Raw genomic sequence first — 17,156 nt, forward strand, 5'->3', positions numbered from 1 at the left:
TGGCTATGGCTCGTTATAAGAGTGTATTTATTGAATGTTCTGCAAGAGACTCATCATGCAATTCTCCGCAGTGGGTAGTCTGACCGTTTCCGATATTTTAATTAAGAAAGTTACCCCGTTCACAATTAGATGCAATATCAATAACAACATTTAAACCACAAGCTTTTTAAACCTTTGCACTGATTGTGAGTGAGGAAATTACTAAAAATATTGTGACTACACTGAGTTACCTTTTGATAAAATATGTCAGTTATCGTCTCAATCATGAGCGGATTTAGTTATTTTTAAATAACAGACCGTCTGACTTCTCCAAATTGCTTGTCACTGGCGAGGTGCATTGTGTCGTGTTGGCACTACGAAAAGCCATAAAGCTCAGTTTATACGAAGCCAACGTATACTGGCCTCGTATAAATAGTTTTATAGGCACCAGCCAGATACCTCCGCCGCTTGCCCGCAGACCTCACCGTTATTGACTCTTATTCATTTCCTGCTTAACGTCAAACGCGTGCACCATAAGATAAATCCAGGAATGACTGGCCTCGTACAAACTACAAGGGCCGGGCCAACGGTAGGTAGCTTGTCTGTTAAATTGGCGGCAGTCCGTATAATGCATGCATCGAGCAAAACAAGAGTAGAATTGAAGTTATTTTTATTGATTATGTTAAGGCAACGAAAATATTATTAGGCACTTAGCGTGTTGTAGATAGGTGTAAATATAATATACAACTGGGATTAGTTGACGAGGAAAATGACGATAAAATTAAACACAGACTGTATGATAAAAAATTTATTGATATATAATCATTATCTATGTATAACAATCGAGCTTGCTCGCCACCTCTATATCTACCTATCTATCTTTATATTATTATTTATTTATAGTCTATGTATATCGGGCGTCCTGTTTGTTTGCGATAAATGAGGGCAAAGCGCAGACCGCAAGATGGCGCAGGAAAACACCGGTAACCTTTGTTTCAAAGATAATTGAAAGTTTGTAGTAGATTCATCGACCTCTTCAATTTTTCAATAAATTTTAATACGCACGTTCGCAAAGGTCTTCCCCGGTTGTTGATCTGTATCTCCTTGGGTCAGCGATGGGTCCCAACTGCCCCAAATAAATAGAACGCCCATGAATATCGATCGCTCTTTGTACTTCTACACACACACAACACTCGCACGACTATTGCCTTATATTTGGTACGAGGTGAACTCCGGGACGTTAAGACTTTACACATTACTATTATTATCACCAGTTTTAGAGCTCCTTCACGTTATAAAAACTACATATTATGTTTATTTCATACTATTAGTAAGTAATGTAACCAAAAACTACCCCCTTTCCCTCTCTAACTAAGCATAGTCTTGTGCTAGGGTTTATAAATTGATCGCGTACAGAGAAACCACCATTGTGGCGCCTTAGTACTAGTCTTTAAAATGTGAAAGATACCATAAGGTTCGATTACGACGTAACCACTACGGCATACTTATTTCTGTTGTGGGGCAAAAGACACAGACAGTTAACTTTTTTTAATGATAAAATATTCTAAAATCACAGATCATAAATTCGGTAAATGGACCAATGGACATGTTTTAATAAATTTTTATTGTTAAAAAATCTCATCTTGAAAATAAAATTATTAGAATTTGTGCGAATATAAATGGGCCTTTTTATCGCTCTGACTCATTTCATGCGGAAGCAAAGATTTCATTGTCACAGAGATTAAGGGGTCGGAATAGTCCAATACAACAAGAGTTCCCGGAGTTCATGAAGAGCAAGCATATTGTCCCACTCGGGTATCACCAATACATTAGTTCTGGACAACACGTTTCAATTATTTAAAAAAAAACATATTACACAAAACGTCACACATTTCCGATAAACGGCAATAGCAAGGGCGACGTCATGTTAAAAGGCCGCCGGCCCGAGCGAAGCGGGGAAGCAAGATATGTACATGATTGACCTGGTGAGGTCGGTTACAAACGTGAATACATGAGCGACTTGCCACGACGCGCCGTTTCTCATTTCATCCCAGGCTAATAAGTTGAGTAATGATAAGTTGGAACAACGGAAATCATAATAACAAGACCTTAGAACACTTGCCGCTCAATTATGGCTCCCAGCGGCCGTACCATTAAACATTCGGAGTGGAAATACTATGCGCTAGGAGTGATACATTTGTTGTTTTAGAGCGTAAGAGGCAATGAAGTTTAAAAATTACAAGTCACTAACTGTTACTAATGTTTTTCTGGTATCAATTCGACGCACGACATTTGCTATTAAGATTTCTATGATACTTTAATCAATAATTGTGTGTTTAAATAAATAAGATGGAATAAAAATAGATATACTGCCCACATTTCCTGGAATTATAATTGGGTACTTGTTTTTGTACAACACTTGAATTTGCATCACACGAGGCCATGGGAAGTATCCGAACCTACGCCTACAGAAACAACGCCAAGTGCAATGAATTAAAAAGTAAGGTAATTTGGTTTAAAACGATATTCAAATGTTGCAGCAAGTCGCTCACTGGTGGTAGACTACGACGCCTCGTGTGTGTGAAACCTTACCAATGGGCCATTAAATTACTTCACCCGTGGCACAGACTTGAGACAAAAAGGCAGTGATACCAATAAATTGAACAGTACTACGGATTGACGATGCCAAAAACAGAGTTTATGACTTTAAAAGGTCTATTTTATTCGACTGACTTGTTTAGCTTATTTTAAACTACTGTGATCATATCTTTAGTGGTAATTTAGCAATGCTATCCAGCCACAATGCCCTGTTTACCTGGACACGAACGCACAAGACCGTCGAGTTCGGCATTCGCTCCCAGTACCCTTGGTAGATTTTTAACGCTCCCTAAAGAAAGGTCTGTTTTGACTATCGCTACTCTCTGACGTCAAAGTAAAATGGAATGTATGTGCCTTGTTTTAGAGCTCAAATTCGTCCATAATTTACCAGCAAGCGCTCTTGACTGATAGGAAAACCGAATTACAGAATTTGCGACTCTAAAACGAGATTCATAAGGTTAATTTTGGTTTGGCGTTACAATATTTCGATAATCAAAACTACCCGAAGTCAGTCAAATCTTGTACTATGCTTTCTGATATGATCCATGTCCAGCAGTGGAGGGTCACAAAAGCCAACAAGAACAGTTCAATGGTCGGGTTATCTGTCTGTATGCCCGTCTGTCTTTTTCTCTTTAGTCTGTTACCTGTTAATTTAAAACGTTTTCCGAACTGAAATATCACAATGAAACGCAATCGGCTAAACTCATGGAAGTTTTATTTATTTATTGCTTTTTTCAGGGACACAAACTTTCCGTGAGTTCAACTGTTTATATAAATTTTTCAATGCGATAAATACCACTCAGAACAATTTAAAACGTTATCTAAACTATAAATAGTGTTTAAAATTAACAATAACAACCGTTAGTGAAACTAGTATTGTGAGGTCTCTATAAAGAGACTTTTTGTTCGAACGGAAAGAAATGTTCGAAATACATGACGTCAAACAGAAATGTTCTATAAAACTATGTAATTTTCGATTGTCAATTTCAACCACACTCTTAGAACAATCTTAATTTCATATAACTTATCACATAACGCAGAATGTGTTAATAAACGTTTTGTTACGCTAGACATCCTTCCGAAGTCATGAGTGAACAACTGCCAAGTGATAAATTGTTCCTTTTCTTTATTATTTGAGAGCCATAAACCATGAGTTCACCAACTAAAGAATTAACAGTAACAGTTCAAATGATTTCATAAGATGCAGCTCTAATAGCTTTGTATCTCTTATTGCTAACTCTTAGTATTTTTAATTTATCTTTAGCTCCCATAGCGTATATTTTCAAGTAGATAAAAAACGTCACATCATACCGGTGTCATTTCATACATCATCGTCATCAGTCTATTAACGGGCCACTGCTAGGCACCCTTTTCAGAGTTTTCACAAAAAAAAACCAAAACATTACAATTCTTGGCCCGAGCCGAGAATCAAAACCAGCACCTCGTGATCCATAGGTGAATATAACCACTGGACCAACGAAGTAGTTAACTCGGATGCTACGTTCGCTAACTTAAAGATTTACGCGAGGAGAAATTGACGTTACGGAGAACTTACGTTTTATTAACCCTTTGTATAGTCTTGTCCCTTTTAACAACGTAAAATGTCACAGAATCGCTTTCAAGAGCCTTGAACAGACAGGAAGCGTCACCGCGGCGTCGCTACTATTTGTACAGTACGAATCAGTCCCTGCATTCACGCGATTAGTGTGACGTCGTGCGGTGCGGCTGCGGTGACGCGTTCTGTCTGTACCAAGCTTAAGCGTACAGCTTCCCTAGCACCAACTTTGACGACTTGTAATGCCAAAGCAGCAATTCTGCCGACTGACCTTCAATTTCTCATATACATCAGTCCCCATTACGTTTTGTCAATGACGACACTCTGCCCCAACTTTCTGTCTGTCTGATAAGGAATCTCTGTCGGAGTGATCAATGTCTTCAACAAATCACAAGGTCGGTGCTAGGGAATCGAATCGGTACAAAAATATAGTCCGATGCGGCCACAGACTACCGCCGATCGCTATGCTAACCTATGTTAGTTCTATTAATCAAAGTCTTAAACCACTATTCTGCTAGTCTCTTCGGGAGCCAGCTCGGCGCAGGGGAGTCCACTGCCGCCGTACTAACTAATATTAAGCACTAATCTACTCTAACAATTTTTATTAACATAGTATTGCGTTTCACATTCAATTCGAAATTTTCTTTTAAGCTATGATTTAGAAAAATAACATCTACATAATTTAGTTCTTAAAGCCATCAAATATTGAGGGAAAAATTGATGCCCTTTTTGAAAACGAAAGGCATACATACACAAGCTTCCATTGTCTTTGCAAATCCGGGCTTTGCGTGTGCCAACGATCTCAATGGACCATCGGGAATTTATCCCGGATTATTTGAATATCTGGAAAATAATTCCACGCGGTTGAAGTCGCGGACAAGTCCTAGTGGTAGGTATTTCATAAATGGAGTGTTTATTTTTGTTTATACCATTACGAGTTAAACCTGGCCTGCAATCACATCTGGTGATGATGCAGTCGACGAACCTGACTGTCTCACCTGTCATACTCATAATCGGTTTTAACACGACATTGGAACGGAACGTAAAAAGGAAAATTCAGGAATAATAAATTTCCAAATTGTTCATGCCAGGGATTGAAACCCTTGACTTCCCATTCAAAATACCTTATACTCGCGGAACGTTTAAAAAAACTGACCCGTACGAATGGCCTTGATACGAGCAAGACCGTACAATTCTTTCCTCGGAACTCTTAGCGCAGATACGTCCGGCTATACCATAAGTTAGGCTTATTCGAACTGCCCCAAATATATCTATAAACTACAACGCGAAAAAAAATATTAGAACTGTGTACTCGGCGACATTTATACACTTCAAAGTCGCGATTCGTATACTTCCAAGTGGCTTCAAAGTCGCGACATTTGTTGACACTTCAGTCGAGTCGCGGCTCGGTTACTAATTTACTTTCACTAGTTAATGCACTCATGTGCGAATATGCGCTTTATTCGCGTGATTACGATAACGAGCGTCGCAAAAGTCATGTGCCTCGTGTCGCTTTACCATACAAACCACTACAGTACCTAACCCACTAATATTAATGTTCAATCTCAGTTCTTTAATTTTGATAATTACATAACTTAATCTTACTTACGTTTAACGCAATAACCTCCCCCTCCCCTGCGACTAATATTCCCAAATTTAGACACCCCAATAATAAGAATTCACACATTATAGGATACGATGTCTAATACGAACTAAACAGCTAAGGAGCAATATCTGTATAAGTAAAGTCAATTGGCAGTGTTTCTATGCCTGTCTGGAAAGACAAACGATCGTGCTATGCAATTTTTCTCTACGATCATTATTAGGGCGCTTCTCCATTTATGCGCACGCCCGTGTGTGCGGGCACTAGGTGCATTGGCCATGTAGATACACTTATTTTATTGCGCATATGAATCACCGAACTATATCACATAATACGATTCACGGCGTTGTAAAGCTGCGGTACAGCAATACAGTATATATCCACTAGGGCTGGCCACTTGAATATATGCCGGATCACAATTTGTGCCTGATGAAATTATTGACCACGTATTGAAAGACGAAGTAGATGGCCCACCACGGATGGTCCGCACCGTCCGTCCGTGCGCACCAATGGAAAAGCACCTTTCCTGTCATAATAGTCGCGTTACTAGACTGTCTTTGTCATATCACCTATTCTGTTGAGCTGACAAGGCTGTCCTGACAATGTTTGCTCTCTTAATATAATACTTCTTGTAAAAAAAAATTTTAATACAAATAATTTTCCATGTAGTTCTAATAATTATATTATGTATTTACTCTGTATTATTGCACTGTTTAAATGGCACTTCGCATTGCTTATGTTTATTGTCAAAGGCATCTGATATAGCGTATCGGTATATGAAAAATAAATGTTACCCCACACTTTGACTCAATATCGTACATGTTAGGTAAGGTTAGGATTCAATTGAAATTCACTTTGGGACATTGTCACAAAAGTCAAAAAAATCCATAGATAACTTTTAACGTTTAGCTCTAAAACTGGAATTTCTGTCGATTTTATTTTCAAGGAAATTTGCAGATTTCTAAGACAGCCATATTCACTAAAAGACAGCCATAATAATAACACACATTCTGTTCATTACACAAAACTGGCAGTAAAAAAAGTACCGACGCTTTGCATCCGTGGCCAATCCTGATTCGATCACAAATACATTTATGATTATTGCAATAATAATGGTTATATGTTTATAAAATGTGTCTAAAATGTCCTAACAAAATAAGATTGCGCGATCGTCGCGCGGGCGATCGATGCGTTTGTTAGCGCGATTCCAAGAACCCGATGTCCAAAATTAGTACAGTGATTTTACGTGCGTTCGTGCGAACCTAATGCCAATGTTTTCCAGTACTGACAGTACGCGTGACGTCATAAGATACGCCAAACATTTTTTGCGTTTGCTAGAGTAGCGATTATTATATGCGATTAGCTCATAATATAATAGGCATTACCGACTGTTCTGCTCTCGATAAGCATTAAGAGGGGAACACATTCAAGGCGCGTCGAATGGTAGGTATGTTTCCACATTAAAACAATCCTTGCAAGGCAACTCCGGAAAAAAAATAACAAAATATGTTTCTTTGAGAAAATGCTACATTTCCTATTGTGCAATGGTCGACATAGTTACTATTTGTATTTGCTTAGTATTGCTATTAGCAGTCGGAAACTATTTCAGTTCATGTGTATTTATGAGCGCTCGCTCCAAGGTAGTGTCGTGCCGTGTGTAAATGTTTTGTCATCTGACATTATAACGTCGTCATGAAGAAACCAATGGCGGACATGAAAGATACAAATTCAAAGAAAAACTAAAAACCGTTTTGAAGTCATGCCCGAGGTGCACTTATTCTATGGGATGATTTCAATGCGATTTTTAGACATATTTATATAATCAGAACTTGTATTTCTGGAGCTACCTGGAGGCGCTGAAAAGTTTATTTTCGTAGTGGGGCAGTTAGTTTTTTTAAATTACAGAATCTACTGTGTCCCTTTTCATTTCAGTCGACGAAACCAATAGCAGTGGCGGAAATGTTTGTGAACAATTGAAGAGCGTTTGGATAAATACGACCACGACCCACGTGGGGGGCGCTAGGGGGGGGGCGCGGCGGGCGGCGGGCGCGCGGTGGCCAGCACGTCGCGCCACGTGACGTTGCGCACGCGCAGGCCGGGCGGGCGGCGCCACTAGGAGTGGTGCGTGCGCGGCCCCCACAGGCGCAGCGAGTAGTCGTCGGACGCGGACACCAGCACGTCGGGGTGCGCCGGGTTCCACGCCACGGCGTTGACGCAGCGCGTGTGGCCCGACACCACGGCCACGGGCTCCTCGCCGCCGATGTGCCAGATGTACACCTGCGACACCGTTCCGACTCTCACACGCCACTCGCTGTAGTCTCCCACCGACATATTTCTAATATACCCACATTAAATTCCGGAAGAGGTTTCAGCTCCGCCAGCACGCTCGATATCATTTAGCCTATCAGTCGAACCTTAAGCTAGCCTAATACTGTTCCCGAAACTACTGCACGGGTTGCGAGTGGTACGCCAGTGCTCGTTAAAGTTTTTGTATTTACTCGACTGTCGTATAACAGCCCGGCACGGAGGTCCTCCCCGTTCAGCGCGGGTTAAAGTTTTACATTTTCCAAATTGTCAGCAAAGATCGTTAGCGGGCGTCGCTTCGGAAGCTTTGCCTCGCGCCTCGGCCGGGCCGCCGCACAGTTCGACACCTTCGACGTGGATGTCAACCGATACGGCGTAGGAGCGTCGGGCGCAGGACCCATTGGAGATAGGTCCTCTGATCGGAAGACACGCCCTGTGTGTAACACGTGCCAGAGTCACAGTGGACGCCGCTAGCTGAGTGCGGGTCGTGTGCGAAAGCGGGTCCGTGGGGCTCGAGTCGGTAAGAGTCCGACGTGGTCCCTGAGGGTTGTTACCTTGTTGTCCTCGCTGCCGGACGCCACGAAGTCCTGGTGCGCGCCGCCGAAGCACGCGTGGATGGTGAAGTGGCCCTGCGACAGGCCGCGGAAGCGCCGCACCAGCGTGCGCGCCCCTGACACACAGTGCGATATAGTGGCGCCATTCTTGTTTTAAATAGTCAACCAGCTGTAGGCCTCGGCTTCGTTTTTTTGGTCTTTCATGAATCCTGCGGGAACCGTACGTTTTCCCGGGATAAAAAGCAGCCTTTGTATTAATCCAGGTTATAATCTATCTCCATTTTAAAATTCATTCAAATTGGATCAGTAGTTTTGCTTGAAAAAGTATCTTGAAATCCAACCGTAGGATATGTGGTGAGTATTTTTTGACTAGTCTGTCTTTTGTAAGTATTTATTTACGTATACAACGTGTAAATGAAAACCGAAATAATACTTCACAGGCTTTAGAGGTACATCATGTACTGTCTCTTAGACTTATCTGTAAAACCGAAAATCTGATACTTTTAGAGTAAACTACTGCCATAGAAATTAGATACAGCCATACATCACATTCAAAATTATAATCATTTGACTCCTCCTTTATTAGGTACGCTACGCTACTCGTAGGTACCATGCGCGTGTCGGTCTTTTATCTTCAATAGGTTGTCATAAGTAAACACTTAGAATGTTTTCAAATTAATATGCTTAGTTTGATTTAATATTTTTACAGGGCGAGTCCTCATGAAGTGATCCTACAGCATTATTTCGTAATTCGGTTACACGCTGTATTATTCATTAATATTCATCAGCTATCTTAGTACTAGCAACTCCCAGATGGCGGATTGAGTTGAGTTGTGCCATCCTTTTCCCTGCAATTAATGACAGCACTACCAAAGTCAATCTGCCAGTCGGCAGTTAACCCCCCTGCGCGGGGCGGGACTCACGGATGTCCCACAGGTGCACGCCCTGGTTGGCCACGTTGAGCAGCAGCAGCGTGTCGGCCGCGTTGAGCGTCATGGCCATGACGGCGTGCTCCTCCTGGATGCTGCAACCGGCCCACATTAGCACATCATTAGCGCATTCGTCGCATGCCCGCGAGGACAGGTAAACTTTCGTCTTTATGTTCTACGGTAAGGCCGCCTTTGCATGCCTACTTTTTTTACCACTTCAACACTTGGTATACTTTCCCCTAGAGTTGTCTGGAATAGATTGCTTTAGCAAGTAACAAGACCGCCACTGCATGCCAATGTTTGAGAAAATATAAATTCGCTGTATTTGTGGGCAATATTTTTTTTTTTTATAAACGATAGTCAACGCTTGACGAAAATCACGTGGGCCGGAAGTCGGCCGCGCCGATTGTATCTTCTAACTCAGATAGACGAGTTCAAACTTTTGCGAATTTAATAAAGCTATAATATAATCTATGTTTGAAACGCTAGATTCACCCGGAGTTCTGTGGTGACTATCTGTTGCCGTAATAGTATAAAAACATAAAAGCTAGTTATATAGCTGTATCGTGTAAAAACTAGTTTCGATGCTTTGCATCCAGGCGGCGCGTGGCGTTTGAACTTTTTTAATTGGCTATAATGCAACCATCGTGAATTTACAAATCCGCTATATTATTGAATTCGAATTAACATTTAAATAATCAATTGACTACGCACAGGTTACGGTCGGTGAGATCCGAGAAGTCGTATGCGCGCACGCGATGGTGAGTGTCGGCCGCCAGCACCTTGCCGTCTCCTCGGCATGCTAGCGCGTTGACGCGAACTCCGTCCCAGTTGTTGATGAGTGTCCCCTGAAAATATATTGCTTGTATCCATAAATGTAACTTTAGTTACTTCTCTCGACATTAATATAAGGAAAGGAAAGAGAGAGAACATCACGAAGATACACACAGGGAAATGCAATGCGGTTAAGTGCAGATCTGGAGGGCTTGAGTAGGTTTTTTTTAGTCTGTGCTAAATCAGCTACGCGATTCTATCAGGTAGAAGTCTGTAAAGATTTTCATCTCAACAACTCAATAGCGATTTTGCCTGGTTTTCGCTGGAGGTCATGTTTGCCAGATGTAACTATAGCTCTGAAACACTGAGCTACGTCAGTCAGAAATATTCCAAGCATAGCTCTCTTCATCACCCACTGAGTTATTCTAAGCTTGCTTCTAATTTAAGGTAATTTTAAGGTGGAGATAGACTTACTCAGTACTTATCTACGTTTCGTGTTATTCCAAACTATATAATCAAAAAAAGGGCTAAGTGAGGTTGTTAAGATTTCTTTAGCTCTAACAAAACTGACCGATTGAGCAGCCTCGGTTTATTCGCAGCTAGATTTTCCATCATAGTTTGCAGTTACTCAGACATCCGTCGAAGTCGTATGGCCAGATTGAAGAAAGCTGGAGTGAACCTGTTGCTGTTTTAAAAATACACTACAGATAGCAATTCATTACCAGTAATTTATTTGGCCGGTAAACCAGGACGGACATGGATTTACGTTCAACTTTTACTGGCCGCAGGTCGCATGTATTTGGCCAGTACAACAGTTTCGATTTATCTCAAGATTCGTAGAATAATGCTCAAGTGTCCTAGCATGTTTGAGGAACACAATGTACACACGCGCAGGCTACTCACGTCGAGCGCGCAGTGGTAGAACTGTCCGCGCGCGCCGCCGCACACGAACTTGTCGGAGGCCGCGTGCCACGCCACCGCCGTCAGCGAGTCCTCCTGCGAGTGCGTCATCTTCAGGTGCAGTTGCTCCGTCTGCGGAACGAGCGCCACGTAGTAGTGCGGTGGAGGCAGAGCTCCTCCGGGCGACTACGTCACATGACACCGTATGACTTGCTAGCCGGGATTGCGTGCGGAAGTCATTAACCGACCACGTCGACCAGCGATCGTAGTAATTTGTAATACATTAATAAGGGGAATTAATGAGTGTTTAATAAGGAAAAAACTTTATTCGTTTTCAATTCTCTTGTAAACTAAGTTGTACAAATATAACCTAAAGTGGTGACCGGTTGTAGGACGTTTATAATCGGTGTGCAAAATGTACGCATCTAGCCCCGCCCAGCGGAGATGAATTATGATGTTGCCGTGCTAATATATGCCGCCAAGTAGCAATGGTATGTTCCGGTGTGAACGCCGTGGTCGTTGGTGTAATAACAGTCACATGCGGCTTAACACCTTACGCCTCAGATTGATGCACACAGGGCTGCAAGTTGCAGGACGTGTTCTGCATGCCCTACGAAGTTTATTGTAGATGGTTTTCATCATACCATCCTATTTGCTTGGTCCGTCGAATGTCACTAAAAAGGAAAAGCATCCAGTCTCAAGGTTCCAGTTCGGTTTTGACCTTTCCTTTTATTTATATTATTTATTTATTCACCTTAATGATGACCATCTCTCGGAACACCTACGAACCACAGACCCCAAATTAAATACGTCATATTTCTGTCGCTGTTAAGACCGAAGGATATGATAGTAGAAACCGAGAAAGAGATATTTATTTTCGTTATTTAATATAGTAAATATGAATATAATCGAAGAGGAAGTAGTACCTCCATATTCCATATCCAGAGGTCGGGGCAGTCTTCGGGGCCCGCGGCTATGAGGTGCCGGCCGTCGGGGCTCCACGACAAGTACGACACGCCGTACGAGTGGCCGTCGAGGGACTTTCTGTGCACGGAAACAATACGTCTGAGTACCGGCAACCCGAAGCTATTCGCAAATTCCTACGCAACGCGCGGTTTTCCTGTTAATGCAAATGCTCATGGGCAGGAATCTCGGATTATCAAATACTGACCAAAGCGTTTATATACTTTACTAATACATATAAGCGTTTAAGAAATCAACTCTTTTTGATGGCAGACAAGTTTATTTATCGATCGTTTTTGTCTCCAGACAGCTACAAAGTAAATTTTAGCTCTTTCTCGAAGTCGGACCTTAGCACGAAGATTGACGTTGTAGGGTCTAACCCGAATACAGAAATGTATTGTGAGTATGTATTAATTTTCGTTGTGACGTATTACAACCTGAAGGACAGCCTCTTGGCGACCGGGTCAAAGTCCCAGATCATGACGGTGTTGTCCTTGGAGCCCGACGCCAGCTTGGAGCCGTCCGGGGACCACTTGCAGTACCATACCTCGTCGCAGTGCTCGTTGAGGACCTGGCGGTTGCACACGCTTTGCGTTATATAACGTTTAAATTGTCTTCCTCAATTTACGTAAGGAACCTACAAGTGCCCGAAACAAAAACAGAACGTAGCTGTTTCCTGCGTACTTCGACCGCGTTTATTATAAGTTTATATCAAAATGTTTTCCTAGTATGAAAATAGGCTATTTTACTCTCCATCTTTACAAGTAAATCAAAAATCAAATGGATTGGGCTCAGAGCATGAAGTGAGGACAAACAACTAAAGACACTTTCGCATTTATAATCCTAGTAAGTTAGTGTTCGGTGTAACTGCCATCGTATAAAGGACTATATGTAATCGATAAAATAGCTCGAGTGTGAATTATTGCTCTAAGAAGGTTGCTCTTCTAATAATTATTTGAAATGATAATGTGAGTGTGTGTGAGATGATAACAAAAATTATCACCCAGCAAAGCTTTTTTGTGAGCTTCTTCTTAGACCAGGACGCGTTCGGAACCTTCGTAGATTTAGTTTTAAGTTTACGAATATGGTTATCGCCATCATCTGAATACCGCGTACACCTTTCTCATTACAGTGCATCAAAAGTGCCATCTATGGGCCTACTTGAATAAAGATATTTTTGACATTCACATAACTGTATGATGTATGATGGTTAGAGAAGCGGGTACCTGCAGCGAGTGGATGGGGAAGTGGTCGGGCGAGCAGTGGTGGTCGGCCAGCAGCGAGAAGGGGATGTGGTCGGCGGCGGCGGGCGGCGCGGCGTGCAAGCGGCAGCGCGCCGCCTGCTGCGCCGCCGCCTGCGCCAGCAGCGCGCGCAGCCGCCCCGGCGCCATCATCAGCGCGGGCGGCAGCACGGCCTGCGGGGCCCGAACTATAGAACTCGGCCATACCTGTCGGTTGCGCATGTACGGCTAGAGCCATCACGCAAACCCTTACATGTATGGCCTCCATTACTAATGTCGTCTTCGAAAGGCACGGAAGACATTTATACACTTTAATATCTCGTTTCCCGAGGTAACCTGGTGTTAAAACTTATTTATTACGGCAATGACAATTTCATCTCTCGCAACAATTATTGTAAAAATGATAATGTTTGAAAAGAGCAACTGCAGACGTTTCAATACTGCTTCTAATGAATTTAGAATATAGAGATAGGTATAGCAATAAAAGAGAACTATGCGAGAGGCGCGGTCTTAATCGGGCGACGATCGGGCTCACCTGCACGCGCGCCAGCACGGCCGCGCGCGCGGGCGCGCCGCCCGGCCAGTGCGCGCGCGCTCGCAGCTCGGCCGCGTCGGCGCACATCATGAGCGCGGACAGGCGGTGCACGCGCGGCGTGTCGTGCTGCAGCGGCGTGAGCTCGTTGCGCAGCACGTGAAGCGCGTCCAGCACGCGCCCCGCCTCCAGGTGCTCCAGGTACTTCTGCTCCAGGACCACGAACTTCATCTCCTGCCGGGGACGGCGGGTCGTTTTATATTTGCCCCGGTCAAATGACGCATTTTAGACGTAAAGCTAGGTTAAGAGGGTCTTTGGAACGCCTGGACCGGAGAGACTCTGATGGAGATAATTCGCATTTATTGTTCGGAGAGGTGTTTACTCACGGCCAGGTTGTGCGGGTCGACGTGCGGCGAGTCGCGCAGCAGGTCGTGCAATGCGCGCAGGTCGTGGTCCGCCTTGCCCCAGTCGCCGGCCAGCACGTGCTGGCGGAACGTGGCGGCGGCCGGGTGCTCCAGGTGTAGCCCCGACTCCTCCATCAGCAGCGATGCGCTGCGCCTGCGCATCGGCTACGCTTTAGCACTTCTGTATCACTGTCATGCTAGGTTCGACGTACCCAAATGACTTTGTACATTTATCTCATTTAACTCAGCTCAAGCTGTCACTTATTATACTCTTTACTTGAAGTTACATCGTGCACACAGAAGATAATAATAATACTATATATACTCGATTTTACTTGCTCCATTATCAGTCTTAAGTCAACCAACGTGTCTGTGAGACTAATTTAGCAATTCACACTTCAGTAGGATCATTGTTTTGTGTGGCCGAGTTTTATATATTAGCTATGGATTGTGGCATGATATTATATGGTATCTATAATCAACCATATATATTTAGTGAGGGGACGCCTGCCATTGCCAGACGGGTGATCAGTCCTCTGTAAGAACTATTCCACCCTAAACCATAATAGATAAGCTACATTTGTTGAAAAATTATAATATCCCATTAGATTTTTTAAGCTCCAAACATTTATGAATCCAAACAAACCCAAAGCCTTATTTTTTAAGCGTAAAGATTCTAGTTAAAATTTTAATAATAATACACAATAATTATGTTATTATTTTATCATATAACACTAACAGAAAGCATGCTTATACTGATAAAGCATTAAATAACTAATGCAATCAATAATGATTGGTACAAACCACTTCACAGTATTACATTTAGGTGGAAAGGTGACTGATATAATAATAACCATTTAATTGTTATAGCCTTCATCTTGCAATTTCACAAGATTTCACTTCATATTGACAGAATTTATATTTAATTTTTAATTATATGCTTTAATCATGAAAATGATTGTTAGTAGGTATGTGTTAAATTAATTAGGACCACAACTTTGTGTCTCTATGTATGTGGAGTTGAGGGGTCTTAATACACTGTTAACTACAACAAACTACAGCTGTTGCCAGAAACTTTATCTGTATGAAGAAACACATGTACGTAGGTCTGTATTTGAAGTGTATAGTAAAAATTTATAAGGAACAGAAATGTTTCTTAAAAAACTAATAGAAAAACCTTACATGGATAATTTTATTAACTTTTGCAATTACATGCAAAAAGACTACTTTGTCTTTATCTGTTGTGTACTTTATAGTGTCATTAGAGAAGTCTGAAGGGCTTGTTAGCTTTCTCATAAAAAAGATAAAACTGTTAATAGTTTTCTGAAAACCACCATATCACTTCTAACTATTATTAAACCTCTGCAAAACAAATATTTTTTTCAATAAGAAAGCTGCTTCTTAAGCAGCTGCCCTGATTAGGAAGCCCTATAAATACAGCACAGAATAGACATCAAGTCCAGGCATAGAAATATAAAGCAAATCTATTGCCATAGACTAAAACATAAACAGCATTCAACTCGGCAAAGCTAAACATACTGCAGCCATGGATTTGCTGCAGCACCTGCCAACTACAGAAAGTGGAAATGTTGTTAGGAGCAACCAGCAAGAACAGGGACATCACAGCCAGAAGAGGTTCTTACTCTAGTCCAACGGAGAGCAAGTGCTGCCCGATGAGGCGCACGATCTCCTGGTCAGTCTGGCCCATCGGGCGCGCGGGCGGCGGATCGCCATTGCGCGTTGCGTCGCCGTTGAGGTGCGCGCCGTTGGCGCACGGCTGGTGCATGGCGCGGGGCGGCGACAGCCTGCGGGTCCGCTTGCGCGGCGGCCGGGGGCCCTCGTCGCCGGAGTCACTGGAGGCCAGGCTGCCCCGCTCCGCTGCGCGGCGAGCACGCGCGCCTCCGGTCACGATCCCCGCCGCATCGGCCAAGTCGCGGCGTGACGTCACGCCCGCTGCCCCTGCACCCCACCACAGCTCCGAACGGGCTCAATGCAGCATCTCCCTTTGTTCACACCTGTGCGTTTCTCGATTGTTCCCACGATAGAAACTCTTTGTCTCGACCGAATTCCACTGACGCAACGTCGAGCTTAACAATTGCACGAGTCGCACGGGTTAGTATTGCACTTCGAAGCGTACACAAAAATCAGCTGAAAATGAAACGACAGCTGTCTAATTCTAGGATATTCAACATCGCCCTTGTCTCCGTTTCGGGTGACGTTCGTATGTCGCTCGGCCGCGCATCGGCTCGGATCGTGTGCAATGCAATGTAATGACCTCAAAATAAAAACATTGTGTCACGCCAAACGGTACCTTAGCAGAATGCAAATACAATACAATACAGCACAGAGCAATAGTATGTTGAAATACCTTTAATTAATATACACAAGAACCTTAAAGAAGTCACAACAATCATAAAATCATTTGAAAAAAATTAAAGTTAATTAGATATTAGATATTGAGGTTTCTGGAAAGTAAGTTCACTGTTCAAAACAAATTATTGTTTCTATTTCTGCTAGAAAACATATATTATTATTTATTTGTATATGTATGCTTAGAAAAAAATCTCAACTTAGTACATAATCGTTAAAACAATATAATGAATTCTAAAAGTGAAAGCAATAATAATTATTTGGAAAGTTATTTAAAAACATCTGCGTTTATTGAAACGTAGTCAAAACACTTGTTGATATACGTTTAAAAAGAAGAAATATATGTTAACTAATTTTATTTGGTAAACTAATATTCTATTATTTTTGATTAGCTTTATAAATTTTATAAAGAATAATAAATTATAATTTTTTGATAACTTACTTTTTGCA

General features: G+C 42.4%; 1 protein-coding gene across 1 annotated transcript; it reads right to left on the minus strand.

Annotated features, from left to right (window-relative positions):
• Nucleotides 1–772: 772 nt before the first annotated feature.
• On the minus strand, nucleotides 773–16,681 carry LOC120627560 (WD repeat-containing protein 26). The gene is made up of 11 exons (XM_039895563.1): nucleotides 15,980–16,681; nucleotides 14,319–14,490; nucleotides 13,936–14,166; nucleotides 13,386–13,574; nucleotides 12,597–12,730; nucleotides 12,123–12,240; nucleotides 11,200–11,328; nucleotides 10,237–10,370; nucleotides 9,517–9,617; nucleotides 8,594–8,709; nucleotides 773–8,012 (listed from the first exon to the last, which is right to left on the minus strand). Exons 1-11 carry the CDS (start codon nucleotides 16,120–16,122, stop codon nucleotides 7,848–7,850), a joined length of 1,632 nt encoding a protein of 543 aa, XP_039751497.1. The 5' UTR covers nucleotides 16,123–16,681; the 3' UTR covers nucleotides 773–7,847.
• Nucleotides 16,682–17,156: the final 475 nt, after the last annotated feature.

This window comes from Pararge aegeria, chromosome 11 (assembly GCF_905163445.1).
Source record: "Pararge aegeria chromosome 11, ilParAegt1.1, whole genome shotgun sequence".
Classification (NCBI taxonomy): domain Eukaryota; kingdom Metazoa; phylum Arthropoda; class Insecta; order Lepidoptera; family Nymphalidae; genus Pararge; species Pararge aegeria.

Coding starts and splice junctions, on each gene's coding strand:
- LOC120627560 (XM_039895563.1), bottom strand. CDS start 16,122: ATGCACCAGCCGTGCGCCAACGGCGCGCACCTCAACGGCGACGCAACG. Junction 11,329..12,122: donor TCTGGATATGGAATATGGAG/GTACTACTTCCT, acceptor CTCGTTCCGCAG/ACGGAGCAACTGCACCTGAA. Junction 8,013..8,593: donor CCGGCAGCGAGGACAACAAG/GTAACAACCCTC, acceptor ACGGTGTCGCAG/GTGTACATCTGGCACATCGG.